Source organism: Cryptococcus depauperatus, chromosome 5 (assembly GCF_001720195.1).
Source record: "Cryptococcus depauperatus CBS 7841 chromosome 5, complete sequence".
Classification (NCBI taxonomy): domain Eukaryota; kingdom Fungi; phylum Basidiomycota; class Tremellomycetes; order Tremellales; family Cryptococcaceae; genus Cryptococcus; species Cryptococcus depauperatus.
In genome coordinates, this window is record NC_089472.1 from 1,042,339 (window position 1) to 1,069,114 (window position 26,776).

Sequence of the window (26,776 nt, forward strand, 5' to 3'; positions counted from 1 at the left end):
ACATTTTTTATTTACATTTTTTCTATTCCCAGCTTATACCCACGACGCGCTGTACGCTACTAGTACTCTTTCCAGACGCAAGCAGCAGTTATATTAGTGTTCAGCACACCATCCATCTTGTCCTTTCTTGGAGAAGTACCTGAGAACTGAACGATAAGGTCTGCTTTTCGCCTTTAAAAAAAGTTTTAATCACATCAAATCCCAAAAAATTACGCCTATCATCCTTCAAGCTATACCTCTACCTATCTTACGTGACTTGGAATTATACAATGGGAAGTCTTCCGCCGCCTTCGGCATCTTTGCCTGCACCTCCTCGATTTGAGCCCATGCCTAGGAATCCTCGAGATGAAAGATACCCTCCTCCTCCTCCTCGGGAAGAAAACTTTGATCGGCGATATGTTGCTAGGGATGTAGACGACGACAGAATCAGGCCAGACTATGACAGAGACAGAAGATGGGATGATAGGAATCTGCCTTCTGCACGAGGTGTTCGACCCAGAAGTCCAGAGGGTGAGCATTCCATTTTCTTCGTTTCTTGAAATCTGCCTTGAGTGGGATAAATTCTGTGTCTCGGTTGTTTTGACTTGCTTCCGAATAATTGACTCTCAGTTGAATGTTCTAAACTGTGCAAGATGATTTGGAGGTTGCAGGTAAGGATGCCTCGACTGAAGCTCTTGATGTCTATTCGATCCATCTTTGGATTGGAGGCTTGAAGCGTCAATCCATCTGTTGAGTATGATACTTGAAAAGACACAGACCACTCGGCTGTTACTTGGATCGCTTAAGCTCCAACTGCTCTGAAGATTAAAGGCTTCATCTAAGACGCGTGCTCACCATACCAACAGTCCGAGGAAAAAGGCGCTTGTATGATAGAGAGAACCGATCAATTGAAGAAAGAATCCAGCTTGAAAGGCCTTGTCGTACTCTGTTTGTTCGCAATGTGCAGTATGAAGCCGATCCGATGGCACTTCGTGAGCAATTCGAGTCGTACGGTCAAATCAAGAACTTCTACGAAATGATTCATAATCGTGGAATGATTTTTATTACCTACGTACGTCGTTTCAGTACGTATTACTGATCAGAGCTGATCAGGCCGTAATAATGTAGTATGACCTTCGAAGTGCCCAGCGTGCCAGAGACGCAATGCATGGCCTCCAGCTAAGTAGAAGGCCTGTCAGTCACTTACTTCTTGTTTCATGTACACGAAGCTGAGTTTGATCTAGATTGATGTTCACTACAGCCTCCCACGCACTGAAGAGATTTCCACTGCGTGTGACCAAGACAAGAACCAGGGCACTGTCCTTGTGGTGAACCATCCTCCTCGTCCCCTCGATTTGAACGAGATTAGTAGGGTTGCCGGTCAATATGGTGATATTAAGGATCTTGTATCTGGACGAGTTCCTTCGTGAGTTGTCGAGTTGTTCAATTGGATCTAACAATTTCCTAGTGAGGCTATTGTCGAGTATTATGATAGTCGAGGTGCAGATTTATTCGTCAAGAACTTGGATCGACAGCCATTCATGGGCGGTGGATTGGAACTTCGATATATGTGGGATAGAGTCGACAGCAGCCTCCCGCCGCCGTAGGTGGCCAGTTTTAACTGGCAGTAATATATTGATGTATATTGTAGTGCATCTGATCGGTACGACTGGCCTCCTGCTTACGATGATCCTTCAAAAGAACCTCCCAGGAACCCACCAGGCTATGGAGACAACCGAAATGAGAGGTTTGAAAGCAGAGGAGGGACAAGAGACAGATCTCCTGATTACAGAGATAGGCGTGGTAAGTTGTAGTACATATCTCAAAACAGACGCTAACCATTGTAATAGGATCTTATCAGACAGGCTATGGTGCACCTCCCTCTGCTGGACGGTATAGTGACGTTCCTCCATCAGCCTCCGTATGCATGCATTGATCTGATCCGATATCATCGCTGATATACCTGTTAGGTTGAAGATGATCGCTTACAGCAAGCTCTTAAGGTCCAGCAGGCAAGTTGCGCTGCTCTATATGGAATATTGTCTCACTATTTTGTAGTTGCTCAACAAACTTGGTAATGTCAACCTCCCACCCACCAGTGCCACGCCGCCAATGCCGCCGCCTCCTATCAACAAACCGGCCTATTCGTCCTCTGCGCCCATCCCATCCAACTACCGCCCCTCTCCTGGACCACCTCCAGTACAATCATACCCTCCGCCTGCTTCATCCGCTTACCCTCCTTACACGGGACAGCTAGGCGCGACATACCCTCCTCCCAAACCACCAGTGTCGCCCTATCCGCCTTATCCACCTGTAGGTGGTCAACCTGGCCAAGTGCGACACAACAACATGGGAATGTTACCGAGAGGACAGCCTTCAAACATGAATGCGACGTCTATGGGAAGCTATGCTCGGCCACCTCCTGCTGCAGCGCCTTCTGTCGTAAAGGATGTAGGTTCATTGCTAGCGATGCTTGTAAGTTTACCTCTCTCCCTCTGACCATTGCTGAGTTATGGTGAATATAGCAAGGAAAACCTCAGTAGATGTAAAGATTGAATTTGTTGGGATATATTTTATGCATTTGGGTCAAATCTACATGGAGATTCGAATTCGAGAAATAGTCTGTGTACGCGTGCCTAGCGGTTTGTGCATACATTTGTGGATGTCGGTTGAGTCACCTTTTGTGTGATTTTTTAATTCTTTTTAATTCTTTTTAAATTCTCTTTTTACTCCTTTTTTACTCTTTTTTTGCCACCCATCAGCAAAGACAAGTCGTTCGCCGACGTTTACAAGACATATATAAGGAAAGAGCAACATGTCTGGATTTGCATTCACCTCTCTAATTGGTTTCTCTCGCTATCAACGTTTTGTTTGTTTCGAAACGGCACACACAAACGGACTACCATACAACCATCCCTTGCAAAGATCCTGCACAGGATTTTCGCTTGTTTACAATTAAGCATCCAACACACTGAGTAATTGGGATGTGGGCTGAGTGCAGGAGACGGCAAGACAGGGACTCTTGTTGGCGGATGTATGAATCGCCAAGCCACTGATTTATAGAAAAGAAATATAAAGTATTACGAGATAGAAGAGTGGCGCTCTTTCGTTTGTCGATCCCTCTGTCAGTTGAATAAAGCTTGAAACATGGCTTCGGACCTGGAGTATCTGAATCTATTGGTATGGCAGGCTTTGGGTTCGACGTTGAATCATTTGGTGGTGAGTTCTGATTTCGCGGGGGTTTTAACGCGTGTGCTGATGAGTCGTCGCGTCCAGTGGTGCTCTATACTGGGATTGATGCTCCAATGCTTCTTACTAGGAATTGTTTTTTCTCACTGCCGTCGTTATCTTGAGACATATACACTATCAGACCCAGCCGTGACGGTTTTGGGCGTAGTGATTGGAATAGGTCTTGTTATGTAAGTCTCGACCGTGAAGTTGACGGCGCCATCTGACAGGGTATAGGACTAATCTTGGAGTGACATGTTCCCAGACTCGTCGTCTCATTTCGCAGTCAGGCGATCATTCGCCCATGGCTAGCGCTGATAACACTGGCAATTTGATTGTTGTCAGTCTTGCTACGGCGATTGGTTTTGCTGGAATGGTGTATGGCATATGGAAAATATGGAAGGTAAATCGCCCTGACGTGACAAAGACAAGCGCTCATGAAGAGCAGTTGGCAGGGAAGAGCAGGGTCATGTTCTGTGGTCCTCTTGGTGTTGCCGCCTTGGCTTATTTAGGCCTTTCAGGAGCGTGAGTCAACAACCACAACACACATTTAGTTTTTAAGCAATCACAGGGTGCTCCGCCATGGAGTTACTAAGCCCGAAACGCAACTTGCCAATCTCGACTCAATCACAGTCTGGATAAACAGCCAAGGGAATTATTACAAGGCTTGGGCTGGACTGTTGTTTGGGGTGTATTTTACCATCTGGTTAATGAGTGCGTGTCAGTGATCGTAACAGAGCTGATACGTGTAGCGGCGTTGCTGCTTTTTGGACAGAAACGTATATTTGGAACTGAAGGGGGATTGTACAAGACACTTTTGTGGGTGATTAGTGAGAGCATGTGAGTACATCTACAGTGGAGAAGTGAATGGCCTGACCAAGTCACGCTTCTAGGCTGCCCATCATTGTTGCAAGTTTGGTGCTCTTGATCCAACTCACAAGTCACACGCCTTCTCTGGGTGAATATCACTGCAAATAAAGCCTAATGACATTCTGACCTATGCTTAGCAACCTCATCGCGCGTAACTATTCAAACGCTTCCAGCTCTTGCTTTGTTGTCTATCCTTAACCCACTTATTTACCGGACCCGTCTGCAAGCCATCGTCGACTCTCGTTCGCTTGCGGAGACTGATCTGTCAAATTCCATTGGATTAAGCAGACTAAGTAGGGGCAAACGAATGACTGTGTCTACTTTTAGCTTCAAGAATTTTTCCTACAAGGAGAAGTTAAAGGATGAAGAAGAGCATAGTGTCAGAGTTACCGTCGATACACATGTTATGGAGGTGAATACAACTTTTCCTAGTAAACTAAAACTAATCAGATTTTAGAATAACATATCCCCTCCTCCTTCCGCATTTAGCTTTAATAGTCGTTTTAGAGACATTTCTCCGTTGGCATCTCCCACGCCTACCCTTTTCCCGAATGGATGTTCATCACCGGTTTTCCCAAAATTGGCCTCGGTAAGTGGTGTCTTCAACTTTGGCCAATGCTGATCAATGGTAGCCTTTTGATCCATATGAAGCAAGCGTGGCATTAGAAGACGATTCACGATCTTTTCAAAACATTTCCGCGCCTAGTTTCAAGTCTGCAGTACCCAGCGGTAAATCACTCGCCGTCAGCAAAATAGACAGGTCTAAATCGATCAAATCTGAACGAACTGTTAAGAAAAAGAAAAAAATGGGGCCAGTATTGGATCCGTCAGGCTGGCCAGATATGCCTGAAAGGAAAGATAAAGACTAGACATTATCTATCGCATGGGTCATTCGCATGTTGTCTGTATTGAAATCTCATCTTTTGAGAAACATTTTTGTAAGCATTAGACTGAGCATAATAGCTCCTCAATCTATAGTAGCGAGCTGTGGTATTTTACCATTTCATGGAAGTAGTTTATACCTTGACATGTAGTTGATGAGCCTTTAATGTCTTGCTCTTGTTGAGATTGTATCGTAATTTCTTATCATCTGGATTTTACTAATCGCCACAGATATAGATGGGTGGTTTTCTTATTGGTATTAGTAGTAGCAGCTACTGACGGAAAGTACGCTGTTTTATGGCTGCATTTGTCTGGCCTGTCTAACCATGTGTTTGTAAATATTCCTCTCAATTGACTTGTTGCGCCAACAGCTCTATGGCTTGCTGGCAATTGGAAATCAAACATTGTGTTGGATGACAGAGGGACGAGAATACAAGTCTGTACAGTTAAGAGAGCGACAATGAAGGTTAAAGAATAGCAGAGAAAGTAAGAGTAAGGAAATAGATGATGATGAGATTGTTGAGAACGGAACAAAGATATCATTGTTACGATGGAATGGTAGTATTACAAAGAGAGAAGATTCAGACAAGTCTGCAAAATAGGTGAGTCATCAAATGACTGATCAAGTTTACAATCCTTCAAGAAAAAACGTCAACTTCGCCCAAGTCAAATCTTTTCTTGGTAAATAGAGATAAAGATTGGCATACCTGAGTCTGAAAAGATTTACGAGTAAAACCACAACTCAAAGGTTCAATAGTCTCATCTCTCTCGCTCATGCGCATCTTTTCATTCTTTCCTAATACAAACTCTGATTCGGTTACATCTGACTGTCTGAAGCTTGAGAGTCCTAAAACCTGCTACTGGAAGTGCCTGATGAGTCGTCTTCGACACCATCGCTGGTAGGTTATAATCCAACTTGTTTAAAAAAGTCTTTTCAGCTGTTATTGCAAAATTTCTAAAATTTACCAGCTACATCGCTTTCCCCCTTGGAAACGAGTTCTTTCTCAAGCACTTGAGCTTGAAAACCAACAGAGTGAGGGCTATGGTCTCGGAGATGAATGAAAAGTCAGAAAGTGGCTTGCGAAACTGTCGTTCCATGACAAGAATTCAATGCGAGGTCTTGCAATCAACATGAATCATGTTTTCTTTCAAGATCGTTTATTGACGACGAGACCAGGACATAGGTGCACCCATCGTATGTATCGGGAAACCGAAATGAAATCCTTCTGCTTGCACATATATTCTCCCATTCAATGCTTCCATTCGATAAAATGGTAAGCATTCACATGGATTGACTCCAACATCATGTGCTAGCGCTTTTGGAGGGTGTTGTTGTTTGACATACACCTTTTGCAAGTTCCATTTAAGTGAACTCATCTCGTCAAAGTTAACCCTCACTGCCAATGCCAAACAAAAGCCGAAACATCCAATTTCAACCAAGGCGTGTAAGCGAGAGGCATCACTCAGAATAGGTATCCCCAGAAAACAGTGACTGCCATTGTTGTGCTCACAGCAGGTCACTTACAGGATTGCCATAGACATAGATAACCTTGAGCTTGCGTTAGTCACAGGTCGTACATTACCAATCCGTGTCCAGTGAGCTGACACGGCTGCTTGCAGAAACCAAAAAGCCTTGCGTCATCACGCCACCACACCTGAGCTATATCAACATAGCCAGCCGTTAAATAGTTGATTATATCCGATGAGCCCTGGTGACAACTTGCAGTCATATTTTCAGCAAGCTTAAATCATTCCGACCATGTATTTCACGTCGTCTTCCAATTGCTGGTCTCTGCATGCTCCATCAAACTCGCCAAAGACACCCAGACGGTCAGCAACAAGAGGCCCACCACTTCAACCGTCAGCGAGATACACCATGCACCCACCCTTACTCAATCAGATATAGTCAAACGGCCCTATCGACGCGTTCTCGGCCATATTACAATCCTATCTCGCTGCAAAAGGCTGAACGGACAATAGGAAAAAAGCCAGTCAGGCAATTCAGGACAGAGGGTCAGAAATATCAGGAAAGATGTATGTCTTCGTCAAGATACTTTACCACTGAGCAAGTTAAATCAGCCATGACAAACGAAAGAGCTATATGCATGGCCAAAAGCGATACAGATCACTTGAGGATTTTTTGTTTACCGTATTCTTGCGATATAGCGTTTCCAGTGGCTTGATTTGTCGATATATATATCTGAGAGGAAGGAGTAAAAAAGAAATTAAGAATTAAAATAATATTCACCATAAAATAAGCCACTGATATTTCGGGATTATAGATTGAGCAAGGGTTTTGCGAGGAATTTAAATTGTAATCATTTAACATTTTACATTTTACATCTTTTTCTTCTTTTACATTTATATCTCAAGTTTGGCAGAAAAGATCAGCAAACCACCCTTCTGGCACATACATCAACGCAACAAGACTGAGAGCGCGCCTGCGCGTAAACGTCCAGTCTAGGTCATCCCGTCCAGCCATAACACCCTTTGTTGGGAATACCACCGCTGTCTGCACCTTGGGGAAGCGTGCTGGATAGAATGCATCCTCAACCAGGCCGAGAGCACGACGAGGAGCGATATCGGCCCCTGCCGCCTCCTACAGGCTCGTCGAATGGGCTACACCATCATCGGTCGACGTATCCTCACGCCTTTCAACTTCCTCCGCCAATTCCCTCGGCCCACTCACCTATGGGTATGGTTCCCCCTTCACCGAGTTATCCATCACAATCTCCTGGCCGCAGCCAGACGGATCCCCAGGGCTGGGTTTCTCAGCCGCCAGCGGATCGTCTCGATCGTCCGGGCTCACGAGCTAGGGGTAGCTGGGGCGCTCCTTCGCCCCGAGACTCCTCCTCCACACGGTTGCCATCCTTGTCGTTGCCCTCTGTCGAATTTTCGCATCGGTCCAATCCGCCGATACCGTGGGACGCACCATCGCCTGGATCTTTTGCAATGGGCAATGTTCGAGGTGCTACCTTTGGAGGTCCTGTTCCTCGGGACTCATCATCAAAACTAGCTCTGGCGACATCCATGTCGGGAAATGGATCGTTTGGCTACAACTATCCAGGGACGGATGAGCATCCCTCGCCCAAGGTTTTGACGCCGAGGGAGAGCTCATCACATTTTCCACGCAAGTCTTCGCCGCCTCCAGCCTCGGCGGAAAAGCATCCGGCTCCGTCACAGGAGAGCAACGAAGAGCATCCACCTCAAAAGAAGAAAAAGAGGCGTGTTGCGCTTTCTTGCGCCGAGTGTGCCAAGCGGAAACAAAAATGCAACCGTGAGACGCCATGCCAGCATTGTGTGGCCAGGAGAGTTCCCGAACTGTGCGTGCCATACACTCGACCCAGTACACCTCCTGAAAAATCTGGCAAAGGCGACAAAAAAGAGGGTAAAATCAAGAGCGAGGATGTGGTGGAAAAGCCCAAGCCGTCAATGTTGCCTACGATCAGTGTCAGGGTTGCGAGGCTGGAGGCTATTATGAATGCGGTTGTCAACAGGATACCTGAAGTAGATGGGACCAAGGCACTGAAAGATTGGAGAATTAGTGAGTGTGGGTCCGTTGGTGCTGTTTGCTGAACTTGTTAGATCACCCGCCTGCGACGTCACCTCCACCTTTGCATATTGAGTTGGATGACGATGAAGATGAGGACGAAGCAGTACTAGCGCAACCTCCGGAAGATGCAGAGATCGAAAGACCGGCCTCTGCTTCTTCTAGTCATTCCAAACGAGATGACCAATCTGCTGATTGGGGAGGTGACGGAGATGGCGATGATGTAGCTGTGGGTGGATTAGACCGGGCTACTTCTGGCAGAAACCCTTTGCCACAGTCGGTAAGTTTTGCGGACAAGGATGCGGTCAGGGCTGATTATGCCATCTGGCAGATGATGCACTCGTCGCAGCCAGTCTCTCTTGGGTTAAACTATCATGGTACGCCAGCAGAGCAGCTGCAGAAGTTTTTCGAAGATTGCGGAGTTAGCCCTTCCAAGGCACGCTTGTCTCATTTCTGTCGATTGGTCTGACCCATTTTCTAGGTGACTAGTCTGATGGAGGATTTGCCTCAGCAGGAGTTTGCAAACAAGCTTGTAGATTGGTTCTTTGAGAAGTTCAATTTCGTTCGATACCCTATTGATGAGCATTCCTTCCGACAAGGCAAGTAGCTCTAGTTAAACATTTCGAATTTGGAGTCCATGCCTGACTTTCTGTACAGCTTTAGAAACAGTTTATACGGATAGAAGTAGCCCATCCGCCGTGCTGGCCTTACCTCTTGTCTTTATCGTCCTCTCGATATCAACAAGAATTGCCCCTAATGAACTGATTGAGTCGGAAGATAACAAACGAAGTATGAGTCTCAGGATGTATTGGTGCTGTAAGACGGAACAGCTCTGAAAGACTCTGGAATGAGGCTGATGAGTGATGTAGCGAGATCAGCTGTGATTTTTGCGTCTGCAGTCAAGGCAGAAAATATTCAACTAGTTGAGACTCGTATATGTGTACGTGAGACGTCTTTGTTTATAGACTCTAGCTAAATATATGACAGTCAGGACTATACTTGGTCCTCATGCACGAAAGACGTCTTGCCGACGGCTGGGCTGACTTCCGCTCAGCCTTAACCATTGGCCAGGCTATTGGCTTACATCGTGACGGCAAGAAGCTTGGATTAGACCCTTACGTAACCGAGTACAGGCGCAGGTTGTGGTCTTATCTCGTTCATGCCGATGCCACCTATTCCTGTTTGCTAGGAAGACCGACATCTATCAAATCGTCATGTGTAGATACCTTGTGAGTCCTGGTTCATTATGATCAGAATGATAGCTCAAGTATACAGGCCCCCATCGAATATTAATCTTCCTGACATACTTCGAAATAAGCAAGTCAAGCCAAGACCTATGTCCGAGCCGACCTTTGGGACATATCTTATCCTTCGACGAGGACTTGGTGAAATCGTTGCCAAGATTACACACCACTTTCAGCGCTTGGAGGGGCCGACCGAGTATCGAGATGTCGAGGCTATCGATGCGGAAATGAAACAATTTGTCGCAAACCTTCCACCAGCATTCAGTATGTTGAACCACGACAGATCCGACGACGATAGTAAGTGGTAAATTTATTTTGAATACTCTTGTGGTGCGGTTGACTTGTCTTTTCTAGAACTTTGGTTCCTTCCCATACATCGATACTATATTCAGACGGAGATATTACACTTTACAATTATCTTACATGTGAGTATCATCACCAGAAGGTTTGCATATTACTGAATCAAACGTGAAGCGTCCATGGCTTCTGCGTAGGCTCAAGAGCTCTCGATATGCATTGTCTAGATCTGCGTGCTTTGACGCCGCCATCATGGATTACAAGATTGTTAGTTCTTTGTGTTGTGCTAGCGGTTATGTAAACTAACCCTGAATTTAGCGTCAAGCCTTCAAAGTCGACTGTCCCAATTTCTTCGAGACTTTGCTGGGTAGTTCATTCCGCGAATTTGTAAGAATCAATGTTATCCTGTAAAGCGAACAGAAAAGCTAATAATGCCGCCTCACAGAATGCAGCTATGATCGCCGGCATCAGTCTTATAATTAATCCTGCAAGTGATTCCCACTGTCGCTGTGTATTGAGACTAATTTCATGGTGTTAATAGCGGGCATCTTATTCTAATGACATGCGTAAAATCGTACAGGCTTTTATGGAACAGCACCCTCATGATCCCAAAGCAGACGATTTCTCTCAAAAGGAAGCCGCGATTGTATGGATAGCAGGTTACAATTAAAAATAGACGCTTACACCGATATAGATTCATACCCTCTACCTACGTAGTCAAGAAATAGAGGAAAAACGGGCCACCCGACGTTATCAACAGCGCCTTCCACTTGATAACCCTGCCTTCAATACTTCCTTTGAGCGTACTTCTCCACATATTTCTAGATCCAATTCTGCTGCAACTCGATCATCGCGACTCAACGAACAGCCAAAGCAAATTAAAGATCATTCCGATAGCGAACCCTCCAAGATTGTGCCGCTCCCTTCACCTTCTGGAAGTGCCCAAGCCATGTTCAAGGGCAGTCCGTTTGGGACGGGGAGTGGACATATGACTGGAAGTCCAGAGGATGATCATCCCCAAGAACTGTTGGTCGTCAACCTAAATTTCGGCGCTTTTGTAGCTGACAATTCGCAGACTTGATCAATGGATAATAAACAACACTTCATTCGGCCCCGGAGCTGATTCAACTGTTAATACAGGCTCGTATCCTACATACTTCCATTCAACGAACACTAGTGGAATCAACGACCTGCCATTATCGAGTACATCCGATGGTCAAATGAGTCAAATCTACTCCGACATGAGTCAAACTGCCATGGCATGGATGGATCCCTCGCTGATGGCTGGTGGTAATATTGCGGCTCTACAAACATCTATGCCTGTCAATGCGGTAAGAGGCATACCGGGTGGTAATGGAAAAAACAGTATGCAGTATTGGAATACTCTTATTGACGGTGAGTGTTTTGTTAAAGGAGCTGAAGAATAGTTGATAATCTTGGGTTAGGTATTGTTACAACCTTACCTCAGTATGATCCCAACTTTACTGCTGTAGGGTGATTGTGGCACGTCCCCAATGTCATTCCTGGAATGGTTTGGTCCTCTGCCAGACGGCCACTTATATAACCTCGAAAAGCGGTCCCAAACCTTGATAGTATGTGATGAGTTTTAAAAGATTGATGGATGTCTAAGGAAAAGCGAGACCAATTGTAGCATGGAAAGGGTGTGTCGGCTAATGTAAACTGTTTTTGATATTGTCTTTTGGGATTTGTCAAGTTTTGAATACTGTTCTTGACGATAGATGCATTGGATTCATGAATGCGTATATGATGAGCTACACCTAACTGTTCTCTGAGGCATGCTTTGTTTTCAACTTTTTTTCCAAGCTACATGATCACATGTCGTCAAAACTTGACTCCAGTATTTGCTTTTCACCTACGCCAAAAATGCACTCATGCCTGTATCCATTCCACTTTCCTCTTGGCCTTTGACCCTCTCAACATTTCCGCTGTTCTCAATTTCGTCTGGCCAGTCTTCTTGAGAAATATGAGCCGCCTTGAGAGCTTCCCGGGCAGCATCAATAGCAGCCATGTATTCTTCCAGCTCTTGAGAATACGCCGTATAGACACAATTGACGCATCCCGACATACAGCACTCTAAACTAGAGTCATCAGTCATTCCCAGTGTTATTCCAAGATATAGCAAGAACAAACCTTCGTCGCCTGGCGGTACAGGTCTAGGAGGCACCACCACACCCTGTATAACCATATCTCTGGTTCTTTTGCCAGACGCTTTCTCATGACCGTCCTTGATTGCAGGAATGGCTTCCATCACGTCGCTACCTTCTTGATGTGATGGTACATGTTGGAGAGATGAGCCTTCCGGGAAGGCAGGGAGTCTTTCATATGAGCTGTGTCCATCGGTTGAGATATAGGGCTGGTATGGCGTAGAAGGAACATTTTGAAGAGAATTCTTGAATGAGGACGGTGGATGAGGAGGTCGTCTAAATGGAGCGAGATAATCTAGTTGTCTCTGTCTGGATCTGTCTCTTGTATGTCTTTTTATAAAACTGTTGTATACGTTGAATGGTAACTTTGTTGACATTGGCTCATAGTAAAATGTAGAAAAAGAATAAAAAAAGAGATAAAGAATGGGTGAATTTAAATTAAATTAAATTAAATTAAATTATTTCATTTCATTTCTTCATTTACTTTTTAAACACTTTACACTTTTTTTTCTTTAAAATGTCTTCTCCAACTACATCTCGTCCTATTCCCGTCGTTCTTGTTGGCTTGGGTGGCGTCGGACGTGCTATACTCGCCCAACTGTTGTCTCCTCCTCTCAGCTCTCGTTTCCAGCTCATTCTCATTGCAAATTCTCGCCAGTCACTTTCTCTTCCTCTCCCAGCTTCTCCGCTCACCCCTACCAACTATCAACCCATCTTGGAAAAGCATGGCGCTCCTCTCGACATTCCCAGCGTCATCTCGGTGCTCTCAACGCACCCTGACGCACCCGGTATCTTTATTGACTCGACTGGATCGGATGACATTCCCAGCATGTACCCTCAGATTCTTTCCATGGGCGTTCACGTAGTCACCCCCAACAAGAAAGGCTTCTCCTCTTCTGAATCCCTCTACAAGTCTATTCAGGAAAAGAGCTTTCCCAATACATCTGTGACTGTCTACGGCGAGTCAACGGTTGGTGCAGGCTTGCCGATCATCCAGACGTTGAAAGACTTGGTAGCGACTGGTGATGAGATTGAAAGGATTGAGGGCGTCTTCTCTGGCACGTTGAGCTATATCTTCAATGAATTCAGCAAGTCTGAAGGAGGCGACGTCAAGTTTTCTCAAGTCGTCAAGATTGCCAGGGATAAGGGTTATACTGTTAGTATTCGACATCCAAGTCGAGCCACGGTTATACAGTATCTGATTTGTGAATTTTGCATAGGAACCTGACCCAAGAGATGACTTGTCTGGCACTGATGTTGCCCGGAAACTCTCCATCTTGTCTCGACTTGTTCCCACTGCGCCTTCCCTCCCTCAAGGCTACGCTTCTGTTCCTACCCAATCCCTCGTCCCCGATGTCCTCGTCAACGCTCAATCCAAAGAGGAGTACCTCGAGAGACTGGAGGAAGGCGACGCTTACTTTGAAAATCTTCGGGCCGAGGCTAGAGCAGAAGGCAAGGTTGTTAGGTATGTGGGCGTGATTGATGTCAAGGAAGGCAAAGTCGAAGCCAGGCTTGGCAAATATGCTGCCGATCATGCGTTTGCTACTGCCTTGAAGGGCTCAGACAACATTATTTCCTTCCACACAAAGCGGTATTCTCCTCGGCCACTCATCATTCAAGGTGCTGGTGCCGGTGCTGATGTCACAGCGATGGGTGTCACTGTGAGTTTCATCTCTTGACATGACAAAAAGCGACTGATGAGGTTTTGATAGTCTGATATGGTAAAAATATACGAAAGGCTCGTCGTCACCCGAGTTTAGATTTTAGAAAGTAGAAGGAGGCTGTCTCTAAAAGTGGATTATTTTAGGTAAGGGCAAGTATAAAATAAAAAGATGCCAAAATCAGTTTCCATTGTTGAAGACTGTGGCTGTGTAGCAACAAGATGCATATGCTTTTTGGTCGTGGCGAGGACACTGCTACAGATACCCTTTACGTCAAAATATTAAGAAAATTGCAAGGCTCTAGAGTTTCACTGCTTAGAGCAATCTATTAATTAAAGCCTTAGTGAAGTCAGTAGTGGTGGCGTTGCCTAATAAGCGTTGTCAACAACCTTGTATTTGATGATATAAGACAAAATAGAGCTTACCACCGAGGTCAGCAGTTCTAGTCTTCCCTTCCTTAACCAGGTCGTAGGTGGCTCCAGCAATGAGGTTGGCCTGGCTCTCGAGGCCAAGATGTCGAAGGAGCATGGTGGAAGAGAGGATGAGAGCGATGGGGTTTGCCTTGTTAGTACCCTCAATGTCCTTGCCAACATGTCGGCATCCTGGCTCAAAGAGAGCGTATTCCTGAATAAATTAGTATATTAGATTAGCGGATAGGCAAGATAATACTTACTCGGCCAAAGTTGCAGCCGGGAGTAATCCCAGGGCCACCGACAAGGGCTGATCCAATATTGGCGCAAATGGTGCCATACAGCTATAGGGCGAATTAATGTCAGCATTTACGCACAACCTTCAAGACATTTACGTTAGGCATAACCATAACATCAAATTGTTGAGGTTTGGAGACAAGTTGCATAGCGGTGTTATCGACAATCATAGATTCGAATTTGATGCCAGTGTGGCCATACTCTTCTTCAGCGATGCGTTTGCACGCGTTGAGGAAGAGACCATCACCAAGCTTCATAATGTTGGCCTTGTGGACACAAGTGACTTTCTATTCGATCAAAGTCACACGTTTAGCTCGTCATCGTAATGGGCAACGACCAACCTTTCTGTTGTTTTTGATGGCAAAATCAAAAGCGAAGCGTGCGATTCTCTCTGCCTTGGCCCGAGTAGAAACCTTCAAAGATTCGACAACGCCAGGATAAGACTGGTGTTCGAGACCCGAATACTCTCCTTCAGTATTTTCACGGATGATAGCAAAATCGACATCCTTGTGTCGAGTAGGGAAGCCAGGAAGAGATTTGCAGACAACAACGGAAGCATAAATGTCAAGTTGTTGTCGGATAGCGACGTTCCAAGAGTTGTGGCCTCTCTGATCGATAGGAGTATAGAGAATACCTGCCTTACATCAGATTTATTCTACATCTACACATATTAACTCACCCTTCAACCCAACCTTGTTCCGCTTTAAACTGTCCATTGCTTCCTGGAAGAGGACTTCACCACCGGTAGTCTCGCCAGAGACATCATATTGTTCCCATTGAACAGGCACCTTGAGAGTCTCAAAGATTTCCTTGACAGAGTTCGCAACTTCTTTACCAATACCGTCGCCGGGCACGAGTGTGACAGTGTACTTCCCGCCAAACTTGGATGGAAGCTATACACATGTCAGTCTCTAATCCAAAGCCCATACAACTCTAGAAATCCACTACTCACTCTCTTCTCATCAACAAGGGTAGCCATGGACCTACTGGCAACAGGAGCGCGCTATTATGCCGAATGACAGATATATCAGCATGTAGATGGCAGATAGGTTCTTTGTCAGCAATGCCCGCCTACAACACCTATACGCACCCTTGTGGCTGTCCCGAGTACTGTAGAAGTGGAAGACTTGATAGATTGGGCAAACATCTTCCATAAAAAAAGGGAAAGATGAAGAAGAAAGAAGAAAGAAGAAAGAAGAAAAGGAAAAAAAAAGAGAAGACAAATCCATTTTCATCTACATTTACGTCAGGGATATTTATCTAAAAGGATTCGGCATAAATCGGCCGAGTATAACCGAAATGTATAAGATGGTGCTTGGTTTTTTATGTAACTATTTTTCTTATTGCATCACGACTTTTTTTTTTCTAATCTTGTTTTTCATGCAGAAACAGCGAATTTTAAAGACTTTAATAAAAGTCACAACGAAGAATATTCATATTGGAATGGCTTCAAGGTCTGTAGAGGATGGCGAGCTGAGGATGTCGGTAGCAGAGAGATGGCTGAAGCCAAATGGTCCACCGGTAGGCTCTACATTTGGAGCGAGGTTGCTCAAAGACGATGATGATGTTTTTGACCATAATGCCTGGTACGTTGGAGGGAATCAAGGATAAAGCTGATGGCTATAGGGACCATGCTGTACTCCCAAAAGGTTTTAGAGAACGGGCAGAACAAGTAATGGAGTTGCACAGGTCAAATCCAGTGGCAGAGGATGTTCGAGGTAATATCTTGAGGTAGTGTGGTGGTCTTGCTGACTGACATAAAGATAAATACAATGATCAGCCGGCGAACTATTGGGACAAGTTCTATTCGACTCATGAAGATGGTTTTTTCAAGGATAGAGGATGGTTAAGATTGGAGTTTCCAGAACTCATTGCTTGTAGCGAGGTAGAGGTGAGTCGGATTGGGCACATGCTATAATGGCTTACAGAGGTCACAAGGCCGGACCGAAAATAGTTCTCGAAGTTGGATGTGTGAGTAGGCCACTCGTTAATCTGCTAGAGCTAACGTATTCCAAGGGTGCAGGAAATACCGTTTTTCCACTGCTGATGAGAAACGAAAACCCAAGTCTTACAATCTATGCGACAGACTACTCTGCGACAGCCATCAATGTTGTCAAAGCCAACAAGATGTATCCGCGAGCAGAGCATGGTAAAGGTGTGATACACGCATCCGTTTGGGATATCACTTCAAAACCTTTGGCCTCTTCATCGACAACGACAAAACACTCGTCCAAAGAAGAACACTCGCCAACGTATTCTCTTCCAGAAGGCATCTTACCTGGTACCGTAGATGTGATATCTGTCATCTTTGTTCTTTCTGCTCTTCATCCTCGTGAATGGGAACAAGCTATTCACAACCTTTACACGGTAAGCTGAACTTTTTATTCCCCATCCCATTATTTGTATTGTTGATACCCTGATGTAGGCATTAGCACCTGGCGGCCTTCTTCTCATTCGAGATTATGGACGGCATGACCTTGCACAGCTTCGTATAAAGAAGAACAGACTCTTAGACCCCGATACTCCGAACCTTTATATCAGAGGAGATGGTACCAGAGTTTATTTCTTTGAAAAGGAAGAATTGGAAGAAATGCTTGTACAGTCACCATTAGGTAGCACTGAGATACAAGAACAAGGAAAGAAAATGTTTGCTATCGAGCAATTAGGAGAAGACAGAAGATTGGTAAGGCCGTTTGTCAATTAGAGGACCAATTAGCGACAATACTGATAGAGCGTTGTAGTTGGTTAACAGAAAGGAGAGATTGACAATGTATAGAATTTGGATGCAAGTCAAGGCTAGAAAGTTGTCTTGAAGGTCATGAGTTTGTTTCTTCGCATAGTTGTCTCATTGCAAGTCGGTCTTGTTACCAAGTTTCTGTATATATAGTCGTTGACATCTCAGAACTATGTCTAGCATTGCACCATGTCATCCACTTTAGCATACCATGCTTCGTCTCCTACATTGCAAGCGCTTGGCACGCCAACCTTACTTTATGTTTCATTTTCCTTCCTGTATCTCAACTAGCCAAGTTTTCGAGTAAAAGCAGAGAGTCTTTGTATCAAAGACTTAAAGAGCAGATCCACGACGAGGAGCCATCACTTCTAACAATTTAAAGCTTCTTCTAGCCACTTCATATTGTTTTTCCAAGCGCTCATCAACTGCTCTCCCTGGACCATTCTGTCCTTTCCTCATACTTTTGCTTGCTTCTCTTCCAAGTCCGACTGTCTGCAAGTCGAAGCCTTCTTCACACATTTGTATTGGTACCCAATCTCTGTCCTCGTCAAACCCATAGGGTCTTTCGCGAGAAAGCAAACGGGTGGCACAAAATGATAGGATATTGGCTGGCGTGGCGGGATGTAAAAACGCAAGGTGAGCTTTTAGAGGGATTTGGAGCGAGTTAGAGTATGAAGATGATGAAGAGACTGTGGGTATTTTCACAGCCGACATGGCTTCGCTTCTCTTAATGGGCGAGCAAGGTACACTGGGAGATGAAATAGAGGGTGTCAATGGAGGAGTAGGGAGCATAGGAGCGAAAGAGACTTTAGGACTGAGAGACTTAGGTCGAGAGTGTTTGTCGTTCATGGTGAATAAAGATTGTAAGGGATTGTTTGTGGTTGTGGCGTGATGTGATGCACTAGGAAAGGTTGTCTTGTTGGGTATATGGGTGGACAATCCTCGGGTGGAACGTTTATATCTTCTTGATCTCCCGTGATTGAATCAAACGCTTGCGGGGAATCTGTTACGGCTCTCCGTTGATATTTGCTCTTCATGTTACAAGCACCTTGTCACAGGACTTTGAACCAATAATAGTTCTTGCATTGTTTTGCATACGCATGGCGGGATTCTACCTTTCTCTAATCCGTGAGAGCCGCGCCGGTCATGGATCCTTTCATTGCTCAAAACTCGTCAAAACTCGGCTATAAGGAAGATTTTCCACCTTCGTCTATCTGCATAACGGAAAACCCTTTATGCACCGAGAGATCTTCCCATGAATCTGTTCTTCGTCAGGTTGACTCATCAAGCTTAATTATAAAATTTTGAACCTCACCGTCTCTTTTGGAAAGCCATCCACCATTTGCTAGGCTTTGTAGCTCTAGGTCCCGATTGACCTGTCGATTGTCCGTCTGGTCCGATAATCTGATCGTATGGATAAAGCCTGTCGCAAAGACGGAGCGCAAGTTCGCATCGAGTCTGAGTGAGATAGGATCGCAAGTGGTCTGTAGTTGTGTTAAATATAACTCAGACTCTATACTGATTCCAAGCTCACCTGCGTCCACTCGAGAGGCAGGTGGGTGGTACATGCTGTTCATCGGAAATCCAGCTTCTCCTGGTAAAGCAAAATGATCTACCGAGAGGGTTTGAAGAAGTTTGGAAGCTTCCTGGTATGAAGGTGAGGGCTTGCCGGCGGTCGGTGCGAGTTTTGTGAGACATTCAGAGATGAAGAGAATGAGATAAATCAGGAGACGGTCGGCAGATCCTACAGTACATTATCAGTTGTGGTTCGCATTGATTATTCAAATATACCTTTGATCTCAAAGTTACGAAAAAGACAATTGGCTCTGAACCTATATTGCACGTCTGTTGGCTGTCCTTGTAAGCTTGAATGTGCTTACAAATCCAATGACTCGTCAATAATATCCGCCTGATTCGGGTCGACTATCTCAAATCAGCGTCGTTACTCTTTTGGCTAAAGAGCGATACTCACCAGCTATGGGTGCTGGACCTCTGATCCTTGTTGTAATTGGGAGGATAGCAGTGTTACCCACCTGTCTGGCTGTGCTGTCATCGTTAAATGACGAGTGGTAGGCCTATTTGCTTCTGTCAGTAGGGCTTATAAAGGATTTCATTACTTACTGGCATGATGGCTGAAATACAAAAAGTAAATTTATAAAGATGATTCAAAATGAACAATCGTCATTACCAGTCACTTATTCAATAACCCATATTAGTTTACGTAAACTAAAACGCGCCGATTTAAACATTGCAAGATGTTGCGTTACGCGTCGAACTTTTCTTGCATTTGCCTTTCTACAAGATTTCGTCAAACATGGTTGTATCTCCATCTCTAACTGCCATTGTGGCCACAACTATAGAGAACGGGATAGGTATCAACGGGAGCTTGCCTTGGAGACTACCAAGAGAGATGAAGTATTTCGCTAGAGGTAAGTCTTGTCTCTCTTGAAGCAGAATACTCATGTTTTTGTTGACATTTAGTCACAACGGGGAGCAACCCATCTAGTAATCCCAGGGACCAAAACATTGTGGTTATGGGCCGTAAGACATGGGAATCTATCCCACCAAAATCCAGGCCCTTGAAGAGCAGACGCAACTTCATCATCTCTACAAGAGGAGTCGATGTGTGAGTTAACACAAGGCGACAGTTCAGAATAGGTTTTTACGAATCTGCCTGCAGACAGGAAACAGAGAACACTCAAGTATTCGGATCCCTTCCGTCAGCTCTGTCTAATTTGCCGACTAATGCCGACTCGTCACGGTCTTTCCTCATCGGCGGTAGCACATTATACAACACCTGCTTTACTCTTTCACCAAATACGTCAAAACCCATAGTAGATCGAATTTTGCTCACCAGAATATTAACTCCCTTTGATTGTGATACTTTCCTCGAAGACTTTACATCCCATACATATCCTAATGGGAAGAAGGTATGGAAGAAATCGTCACATCGACAACTACAACAATGGATAGGTTGGGAGGAACATGAACATCTTGAAGAAAAAGGCATCAAGTACAAATTAGAGATGTGGGTGCTCAATGAAGATGAGGAAATGAAAGAAAGGGTATAGAATTGATAATGCGGTTGTTTTATCCATGCATTCTGAGTATGGAGTGGGCATTTTGAAATTTGGGTATCTATGGAACATCTTCCGCAAAGTGGTCATAATCAATTGTAGATCTGACAGAAGTTAACGACACCTTTCATAAACGACCAAACAAACTCACATTCCAACTCTTTCGCCATCCCCATCCACTATGGTCGTTTATTGGTCCTCGAACACCTAGGGCTAGATCTTTGAACCACCAGAAACTGAGCACCACTGCCCCTGCCCATATTCCAAACCACACCAATTTCTTGGTTTGAGATCGATGTGAGGATGAGAAGAAAAAGTGATCAAGGATTTGGCCAGCCATGAGCACTGCAAAGTAGAGTGTTGGAAGCTTTGGTAATTATCAGTTGATATTCTAGTAAATACTTGACTAAACTTACATAATGGTGCAAGTAGGTCACTCGGCCCATAATCAAGAATGGGACTAATCCGAATACAGTCAGGCTACTCACTCAATTAAAAAAACACATAAACTTACCAAAGTGCAGAGCCCAGCCCAAGAACGCAATCTTGCTCACCCAAAGCCAGTGTTCCCATTCACTTTCACTCCACTCTTTGTAGCCTCTTTGCATCCTACACACATACCATGCAGCTAAAACAAGGGCAAGAGCAAGACTGATAGTGGAGAACCACCAGACGATAGGTGTACCAAGGAGGTAATACTTGATTTGCTGATCGCCCCACCCACACATACGAAGACCAAGATGAAGGAATGGCCAGTCAAAAGGTTCAGAAGCGAGAATATCCTCCTTATCGGGGTCAGGGACGAGGGCATTGTTAGATGTCCACATAGCGACATTTAGATGAGCAAAGTCACGCCAAAATGGAGACTTATACAGCTTGGCATTACCAGGAGGCACTATACAGACATGTTAATGTTGATTTGAAATCGCGAAGGAAACATCATTATAGAAATTAAAGACATACATCTTTCATTCCAGTGAGATTCCACATTCCAATAAGTGTGTACATCACTGGGATCGTTTTCCTTGGTACAGGACACTTCAACTTGTTTGAAACCCCATTGAGGCAGGACGGTGTTGGCTGCTTTCAGATAACATTTCAAGGCTTGATGCCGAAAACGCATTCGCGTGGTGAGCGCATGAATACGTCCGTTTTTGTCCTCTTTCTTAGAGCGATGAGTGTCATCCACGACCTCTACAACCCAAAGATCTTGTTCATCACCAATTGTCGAGTTTCCGTATGCGGAAACCTCGTAATTTTCCTTGGTCATTGGGGCAGTTAGCGGATGCGAGTGCATATTACGTCCAGTTTGCGAATGCAACAAACGGATAGTATCGCCATGTTCGAGATATTTGACGGGTTCGTCTGGGTGGATGGGGTCGGCATCCCATGGTGGAGTGATAATCCAATTGTTGTTCTCATCCTTGTAATGGTAACAAGTCACTTGCTGTTGGAGACTGCCAACGGGATATGTTTGCACATGGGAATGCAAAAGACCGCCTCCGTAACCATAGTTTTTCAACGTCACTTTGCTGCCATAGGCAATTTCTAGAGGCGACTCGGCAAAATCGTTGCCGCGCAAGTGGGCTTGGAACAACGAGGACATTTGGGCGTCTCCTGGACCCGATCGATTAAGTATAAGAAAATGTAGCTTAAAGCAAGAGGCGTAGACAATGAATGGGAGCACCATCAAACAAACGATTCGAGCAGCCCAATGCTGGATATATGTCCGCTACTCGTGTGTTAGTGTGTCACAGCCAGAGGTAGTGAATGCGTACAAATGGCATAGAAAGATCGCCAAACTTGGCCCACAGGTCTTCAATAGTGTAGATACCAACCAAGGCGGTAATAAACATACCAACCCATTTAACACTGCAGACACAGCCTATCGATAAACCGGTGAACACCAGCCAGATCCACCAGTCGTCATTGAAAGGGCTAAAAGACACATGAGCCAAGTACAATTGACATATATACAAGGACCTACGCATGTCTCTGGTTGTGAAACTTTACAAGACCAAGAGTTGTGGTAAAGGTGAAGAAGAGAAGCATTGAATCAAGGAGAATAAATCTAGAGATACAGAGCCATCCAATATCTAGCGCAGCTCTCAGCATTATCTCACCAACGCAACCAAGCACTCACCACAGAGAACACAGACGGTGACCCAATGTCTCGTCCACCTAGACCACCCCAGCTCGCCTGCGGTCAACCATGCCAGAGGAACAAGGGCCACACCAAAAGTAGCAAGCATTACTCTCATCGAGGTGTAAGGTACATCTGACGGATATTCGACACCACTCTTAAACTCGAAATTGCCAGTATAGCCAGACAACAGTCCGGCAAGGCCCACCAGCATCTTTCCCAGAGGTGGGTGAACGTCAAAGTAAAAGTCACGATTGATATAGTGTGTACCGAATTTACCGAAATGAGCTTCGTCCCAGACGACATAATTGGCTGCACCAATCCGCCAGTATCTAGTTAGCATAGAGAGAAGGGTATAGATGCCTGTCCAAACCCATTCCTCATTCTCAATCATGAATCCCTTCTGTTCTCATTTCTGTCAGTTTCTATCCTCCCGTCTCAATAAAACCAACTCACCCAACCGGGTATCCTCTGTCTTGGCGGAAGTCCTCTCTTCCCACCTACACCAGGCCCAGCGCCGTGCCCCTTGGCCCATTTTCCTTGGTCATCAACCTCTTCCTTTTTAGGCTGTGTCCCAGAGGAAACATTTTGATGTTCTCCAGCTCGTCGCTTTTCCATATCCTTTTTATACAGTGGAAGTGACGCGTCCTCGGCGGGACTGGATGCCGTGTCTATATAGCTATACGAGTGCTCCCTGCCCGAGCCGTAGGATCTTGGGTGTACGCGGGTATCCCAGGGGCTGTAAGATTCTTGTTCTGGGATATGAGTTCGGCGAGTGTATGCAGAGGATGGTGGACCTCTCAGCATTGGTTATTGTCTGTGATGGTAGCAAGAAGTTGCGCAAAAGGCCCTTGCCAACTTTTTGCTCTTATATATCAACTTTAACAAAGGAATATAAAATCCCTTCCCATTTCCAGAGATGGCCAGGAGACGTGGAGGTTGCAGTGGTACATGAACTGCGGCGACCTCCGCACACCAGCCAGATCGGGACATTTCCTTTATACAAAAGCGTAATAGAGTAGCATTGCCAAAGGTGTATGCTTGTCGTGTCTCTAGGTATGCAAGAATTAATACGTTCTAGGACAGTCCTTTACAGTTGTTGAAGCTGGTTCGGGTAAGAAAGACGGCGAGCTGGACTATGTAGACATTGGTATGGCTGTTTTCGTTACTGATCCATTTGTTGGCTTCTGATACGGATGGGAATAGGATGGATCCTATACCCTTGTCAACATTGTTCTCTTTGAACCTGGCGGGTTTGCTCTATGAACGTACATTGTGGAATAGTAGAATGAAGAGTCCAACGTAACATATATTGTTTGGTTCTGATGATATATATGTTACGTAATGATAGGCGTCGCCACAAATGACTGTCCGATTTTTCGGCATTTGGACCTTGCGAAACGCCGACGAGAACTCCCAGAAAACCTTTATTTTATAATGATTTGAATCTTTAAGCCTCAAGAAAAAGAGAAAAATCGTCAAAAATGGCCGCTCGTCCCACCGTTACCGTCTGGTCAGCCACTGGCGAGTCCTCTGGCTCTCTCCCTCTCCCTGCTGTCTTCACCGCTCCCATCAGGTTGGATGTTGTTCAGCAGGTTCACAGTGAGTTGTGTTTTGAATATGCAGTATGTAAAAAAATGCACAAGGAAGACGAGGAGCATGGTGCAAGGACTGGATTATGGGGCGCATGAGCTGGGAAAAGAGCTTTGCTGACAAATTGCAGAGTCTATCGCCAAAAACAGGCGACAGGCTTACGCTGTCTCTGAGAAGGCCGGCCACCAGACTTCTGCTGAGTCTTGGGGTACTGGTCGTGCTGTTGCCCGTATCCCTCGTGTCAGTGGTAGCGGTACTCAGCGGGCTGGCCAGGCTGCTTTCGGTAACATGTGCCGAGGTGGTCGTATGTTTGCTCCTACCAAGACTTGGAGGAAATGGCACGTCAAGGTCAATCAGAATCAGCGACGATACGCTGTTGCTTCCGCTCTTGCCGCCTCTGCTCTCCCCTCTCTCGTCCTCGCCCGTGGCCACAGGATTGAGCAGATTCAAGAGGTTCCTCTTGTCATATCTTCTTCTATCGAGTCTACCGACAAGACGAAGGCTGCTGTCGAGCTCCTCAAGACTGTCGCAGCGTACCCCGACATCGCGAAAGTTTCCAACAGCCGAAAGCTTAGGGCTGGTAAGGGAAAATTGAGGAACAGGAGACACAGGCAAAGGAGAGGTCCTCTTGTCGTTTACGCCAAGGACGAAGGTATCACCAGGGCTTTCAAAAACATTCCTGGTGTCGAGACTTCTTCCGTGGAGTCTCTCAACCTCCTTCAACTCGCCCCTGGTGGCCACGTTGGCAGGTTTATTATCTGGACTGAGAGCGCCATTGCTGCTCTTGACAGCGTTTACGAGAAGAAGTCTGGCTTCAAGTGAGTTTAGGGTTAGTTGTGATGTGGCCTGTGCTAAGTCAATTTAGCCTTCCCACTGCCAAGATCTCTACTTCCGACGTTACTCGTCTCATCAACTCTGACGAAATTCAATCCGTCGTCCGACCCGCCGGTCAGGCAGTTCAGAAGAGTATGTCGATATCTTTGTTGTCGGCTCTGTACTGACTATCGTATAGGGCCCTTCACCCAAAAGAAGAATCCTCTTCGCAACAAGTCTGTTCTTTTCCGACTCAACCCTTACGCCAAGACTCTCCGCCGACAGGAGCTCCTCCGCACCGAGAGAAAAGCTGCCAAGAAGGGCTCCGTCAAGAAATCTATTCCCAGTGGCACTGCTGGCAAGGAATTTTTGAAAATCCTCAACACTGCTTAGGCTTGAGGACTGGTTTTGGTAGTCGATCGTTAGGTTTTCAAATGGAGATTCATTCTATCTCGCCTTTGAGGCTAGACCTTGTACAAGTGCATTGTTGTGTTTTATTAAAGAATTGCAAGTTTGTATCTGCTGCATGTGAGGTGGACTTTCCGGAGAATATCTCTATTACTCTGCAAGGTTTATACTTGTGTCGTATGAGCATATAAGCTAAACATTTCAGCAAGACAGATTCTATCAATACACACTATTTGTAATGAAACTTGTCCATTATTATGGTCAATCCGCGCACGGGCCCATGTTTCTTGTGGGCAATACTTCCTTTCCGTCCTCTATAGCCTCCACCTGTTGAACAATCTGTAATTAACTTTTTTTCTAACTTTATTATTACCACTATTTACTATTCCGCTTTCAATCTACTTTCAACATTGAATTGCCACTTGTTTTTGTTTTTATTTGTATTATCCATCTCGTCTCTCAGCTGTTTTATTGACCATGGCAAGTCATCTCTTTCGCAGATGCATCCCGCTCACGCTGTCTGCTAGCCACCTCCACCACGGATGCTCTTCAAAGTCACCGTCTTGGGCGATGGAGGCGTGGGCAAGACAGCCATCACCGTTCAATTCACAATGTCTTCATTTGTAGAGACGTATGACCCAACGATTGAGGACTGCTACCGAAAACAATGGGTTGTGGATGATCAACCATGCCTTTTAGAAGTTCTGGATACGGCCGGACAAGGTAACTTCTTTTTCTCTTCTCTGAGCGACCGAAAGCACTTGCTTATCACTGTATAGAGGAATACACTGCATTGCGGGATCAATGGATTCGAGATGGCGAAGGATTCCTGATTGTCTACTCTATAACCTCCCGGCCAACGTTTGAGCGAGTTGAACGTATAGTCGAACGTGTCCTTCGAGTCAAAGACGAAGCTTCCCTCCCATATTCTCCTCCTTACACATCTTCCTTCGGCCAGCCCATGTCTCCAACAGGACCTATAGCAAGCAAAGTGCCAATAGTCATTGTCGGAAATAAAAAAGACATGTTTCATTCGAGAGAAGTATCGACGGATGAGGGGGCAATGCTGGCAAGAGCGTTGGGTTGTGATTTTTTCGAGGCGAGCGCAAAGACCAACAGCAATGTTGAAGCGGCTTTCAAGTGTCTGGTCAAGCGGATCAAGGTTTCCAAGTCTGGGGGAGTGGTTCCATCTAACTTGGTGACAGGTGGGAAGAAGAAGAAGCAAAAGTGTGTGGTTCTATAGACGGCGAGAGAGGAAGGATAATTTTTTTGAGACAATGTTTGGAAATCAAAACCTCATCTATTAGAGCAACAATGAGGCGTGAAGGGAGAGATGATAGGTAGAGAAACGTGCCGATTTGGAGCTCCTCATCCATTCTTTCCATATTTTTAGCTGTCATTTTGGGCGTTTTTTGTGTATGAGCA

The 26,776-nt window shown here is 45.3% G+C and overlaps 13 protein-coding genes across 13 annotated transcripts; 8 read left to right on the forward strand and 5 right to left on the reverse strand.

Annotated features, from left to right (window-relative positions):
- Positions 1 to 269: 269 nt before the first annotated feature.
- Positions 270 to 2,522, forward strand: L203_104534 (uncharacterized protein; the record flags this gene model as incomplete). Its single annotated transcript, XM_066213915.1, has 10 exons — positions 270 to 510; positions 846 to 1,051; positions 1,108 to 1,173; positions 1,224 to 1,405; positions 1,448 to 1,582; positions 1,631 to 1,782; positions 1,830 to 1,900; positions 1,950 to 1,991; positions 2,038 to 2,454; positions 2,505 to 2,522. 10 exons carry the CDS (start codon positions 270 to 272, stop codon positions 2,520 to 2,522), a joined length of 1,530 nt encoding a protein of 509 aa, XP_066070012.1.
- A 604-nt stretch (positions 2,523 to 3,126) lies between these two features.
- L203_104535 (uncharacterized protein) lies at positions 3,127 to 4,946 on the forward strand (the record flags this gene model as incomplete). Its single annotated transcript, XM_066213916.1, has 10 exons — positions 3,127 to 3,198; positions 3,256 to 3,398; positions 3,445 to 3,610; positions 3,656 to 3,732; positions 3,779 to 3,921; positions 4,005 to 4,047; positions 4,101 to 4,165; positions 4,215 to 4,489; positions 4,535 to 4,666; positions 4,710 to 4,946. 10 exons carry the CDS (start codon positions 3,127 to 3,129, stop codon positions 4,944 to 4,946), a joined length of 1,353 nt encoding a protein of 450 aa, XP_066070013.1.
- Positions 4,947 to 7,500: 2,554 nt separating this feature from the next.
- Positions 7,501 to 11,548, forward strand: L203_104536 (uncharacterized protein; the record flags this gene model as incomplete). Its single annotated transcript, XM_066213917.1, has 16 exons — positions 7,501 to 8,509; positions 8,602 to 8,789; positions 8,841 to 8,945; positions 8,991 to 9,108; positions 9,167 to 9,325; positions 9,379 to 9,449; positions 9,497 to 9,738; positions 9,785 to 10,050; positions 10,108 to 10,178; positions 10,228 to 10,317; positions 10,369 to 10,437; positions 10,496 to 10,537; positions 10,592 to 10,696; positions 10,745 to 11,076; positions 11,126 to 11,445; positions 11,496 to 11,548. 16 exons carry the CDS (start codon positions 7,501 to 7,503, stop codon positions 11,546 to 11,548), a joined length of 3,240 nt encoding a protein of 1,079 aa, XP_066070014.1.
- Positions 11,549 to 11,828: 280 nt separating this feature from the next.
- On the reverse strand, positions 11,829 to 12,592 carry L203_104537 (uncharacterized protein; the record flags this gene model as incomplete). The annotated part of the gene is made up of 3 exons (XM_066213918.1): positions 11,829 to 11,874; positions 11,928 to 12,144; positions 12,202 to 12,592. The coding sequence occupies 3 exons, from the start codon at positions 12,590 to 12,592 to the stop codon at positions 11,829 to 11,831; spliced, it is 654 nt and encodes a 217-aa protein (XP_066070015.1).
- A 140-nt stretch (positions 12,593 to 12,732) lies between these two features.
- Positions 12,733 to 13,975, forward strand: L203_104538 (uncharacterized protein; the record flags this gene model as incomplete). The annotated part of the gene is made up of 3 exons (XM_066213919.1): positions 12,733 to 13,371; positions 13,436 to 13,876; positions 13,928 to 13,975. The coding sequence occupies 3 exons, from the start codon at positions 12,733 to 12,735 to the stop codon at positions 13,973 to 13,975; spliced, it is 1,128 nt and encodes a 375-aa protein (XP_066070016.1).
- A 216-nt stretch (positions 13,976 to 14,191) lies between these two features.
- Positions 14,192 to 15,730, reverse strand: L203_104539 (isocitrate dehydrogenase, NAD-dependent; the record flags this gene model as incomplete). The annotated part of the gene is made up of 8 exons (XM_066213920.1): positions 14,192 to 14,244; positions 14,302 to 14,500; positions 14,550 to 14,630; positions 14,682 to 14,870; positions 14,925 to 15,217; positions 15,263 to 15,476; positions 15,536 to 15,586; positions 15,674 to 15,730. The coding sequence occupies 8 exons, from the start codon at positions 15,728 to 15,730 to the stop codon at positions 14,192 to 14,194; spliced, it is 1,137 nt and encodes a 378-aa protein (XP_066070017.1).
- Positions 15,731 to 16,026: 296 nt separating this feature from the next.
- On the forward strand, positions 16,027 to 17,396 carry L203_104540 (uncharacterized protein; the record flags this gene model as incomplete). Its single annotated transcript, XM_066213921.1, has 7 exons — positions 16,027 to 16,169; positions 16,273 to 16,301; positions 16,347 to 16,474; positions 16,522 to 16,554; positions 16,600 to 16,950; positions 17,009 to 17,266; positions 17,325 to 17,396. The coding sequence occupies 7 exons, from the start codon at positions 16,027 to 16,029 to the stop codon at positions 17,394 to 17,396; spliced, it is 1,014 nt and encodes a 337-aa protein (XP_066070018.1).
- Positions 17,397 to 17,650: 254 nt separating this feature from the next.
- On the reverse strand, positions 17,651 to 18,166 carry L203_104541 (uncharacterized protein; the record flags this gene model as incomplete). Its single annotated transcript, XM_066213922.1, has 1 exon — positions 17,651 to 18,166. The coding sequence occupies one exon, from the start codon at positions 18,164 to 18,166 to the stop codon at positions 17,651 to 17,653; it is 516 nt and encodes a 171-aa protein (XP_066070019.1).
- Positions 18,167 to 18,550: 384 nt separating this feature from the next.
- L203_104542 (uncharacterized protein) lies at positions 18,551 to 19,444 on the reverse strand (the record flags this gene model as incomplete). The annotated part of the gene is made up of 7 exons (XM_066213923.1): positions 18,551 to 18,578; positions 18,633 to 18,801; positions 18,852 to 19,061; positions 19,109 to 19,149; positions 19,198 to 19,240; positions 19,290 to 19,392; positions 19,439 to 19,444. The coding sequence occupies 7 exons, from the start codon at positions 19,442 to 19,444 to the stop codon at positions 18,551 to 18,553; spliced, it is 600 nt and encodes a 199-aa protein (XP_066070020.1).
- A 187-nt stretch (positions 19,445 to 19,631) lies between these two features.
- L203_104543 (uncharacterized protein) lies at positions 19,632 to 20,388 on the forward strand (the record flags this gene model as incomplete). Its single annotated transcript, XM_066213924.1, has 3 exons — positions 19,632 to 19,746; positions 19,799 to 19,943; positions 19,998 to 20,388. 3 exons carry the CDS (start codon positions 19,632 to 19,634, stop codon positions 20,386 to 20,388), a joined length of 651 nt encoding a protein of 216 aa, XP_066070021.1.
- Positions 20,389 to 20,486: 98 nt separating this feature from the next.
- On the reverse strand, positions 20,487 to 23,344 carry L203_104544 (uncharacterized protein; the record flags this gene model as incomplete). Its single annotated transcript, XM_066213925.1, has 9 exons — positions 20,487 to 20,498; positions 20,546 to 20,761; positions 20,811 to 20,854; positions 20,909 to 21,289; positions 21,358 to 22,126; positions 22,173 to 22,332; positions 22,382 to 22,490; positions 22,538 to 22,940; positions 22,994 to 23,344. The coding sequence occupies 9 exons, from the start codon at positions 23,342 to 23,344 to the stop codon at positions 20,487 to 20,489; spliced, it is 2,445 nt and encodes an 814-aa protein (XP_066070022.1).
- Positions 23,345 to 24,021: 677 nt separating this feature from the next.
- On the forward strand, positions 24,022 to 25,336 carry L203_104545 (uncharacterized protein; the record flags this gene model as incomplete). Its single annotated transcript, XM_066213926.1, has 4 exons — positions 24,022 to 24,139; positions 24,261 to 24,948; positions 24,996 to 25,096; positions 25,143 to 25,336. 4 exons carry the CDS (start codon positions 24,022 to 24,024, stop codon positions 25,334 to 25,336), a joined length of 1,101 nt encoding a protein of 366 aa, XP_066070023.1.
- A 492-nt stretch (positions 25,337 to 25,828) lies between these two features.
- Positions 25,829 to 26,594, forward strand: L203_104546 (uncharacterized protein; the record flags this gene model as incomplete). The annotated part of the gene is made up of 3 exons (XM_066213927.1): positions 25,829 to 25,831; positions 25,879 to 26,074; positions 26,131 to 26,594. 3 exons carry the CDS (start codon positions 25,829 to 25,831, stop codon positions 26,592 to 26,594), a joined length of 663 nt encoding a protein of 220 aa, XP_066070024.1.
- Between the last annotated feature and the right edge of the window lie 182 nt (positions 26,595 to 26,776).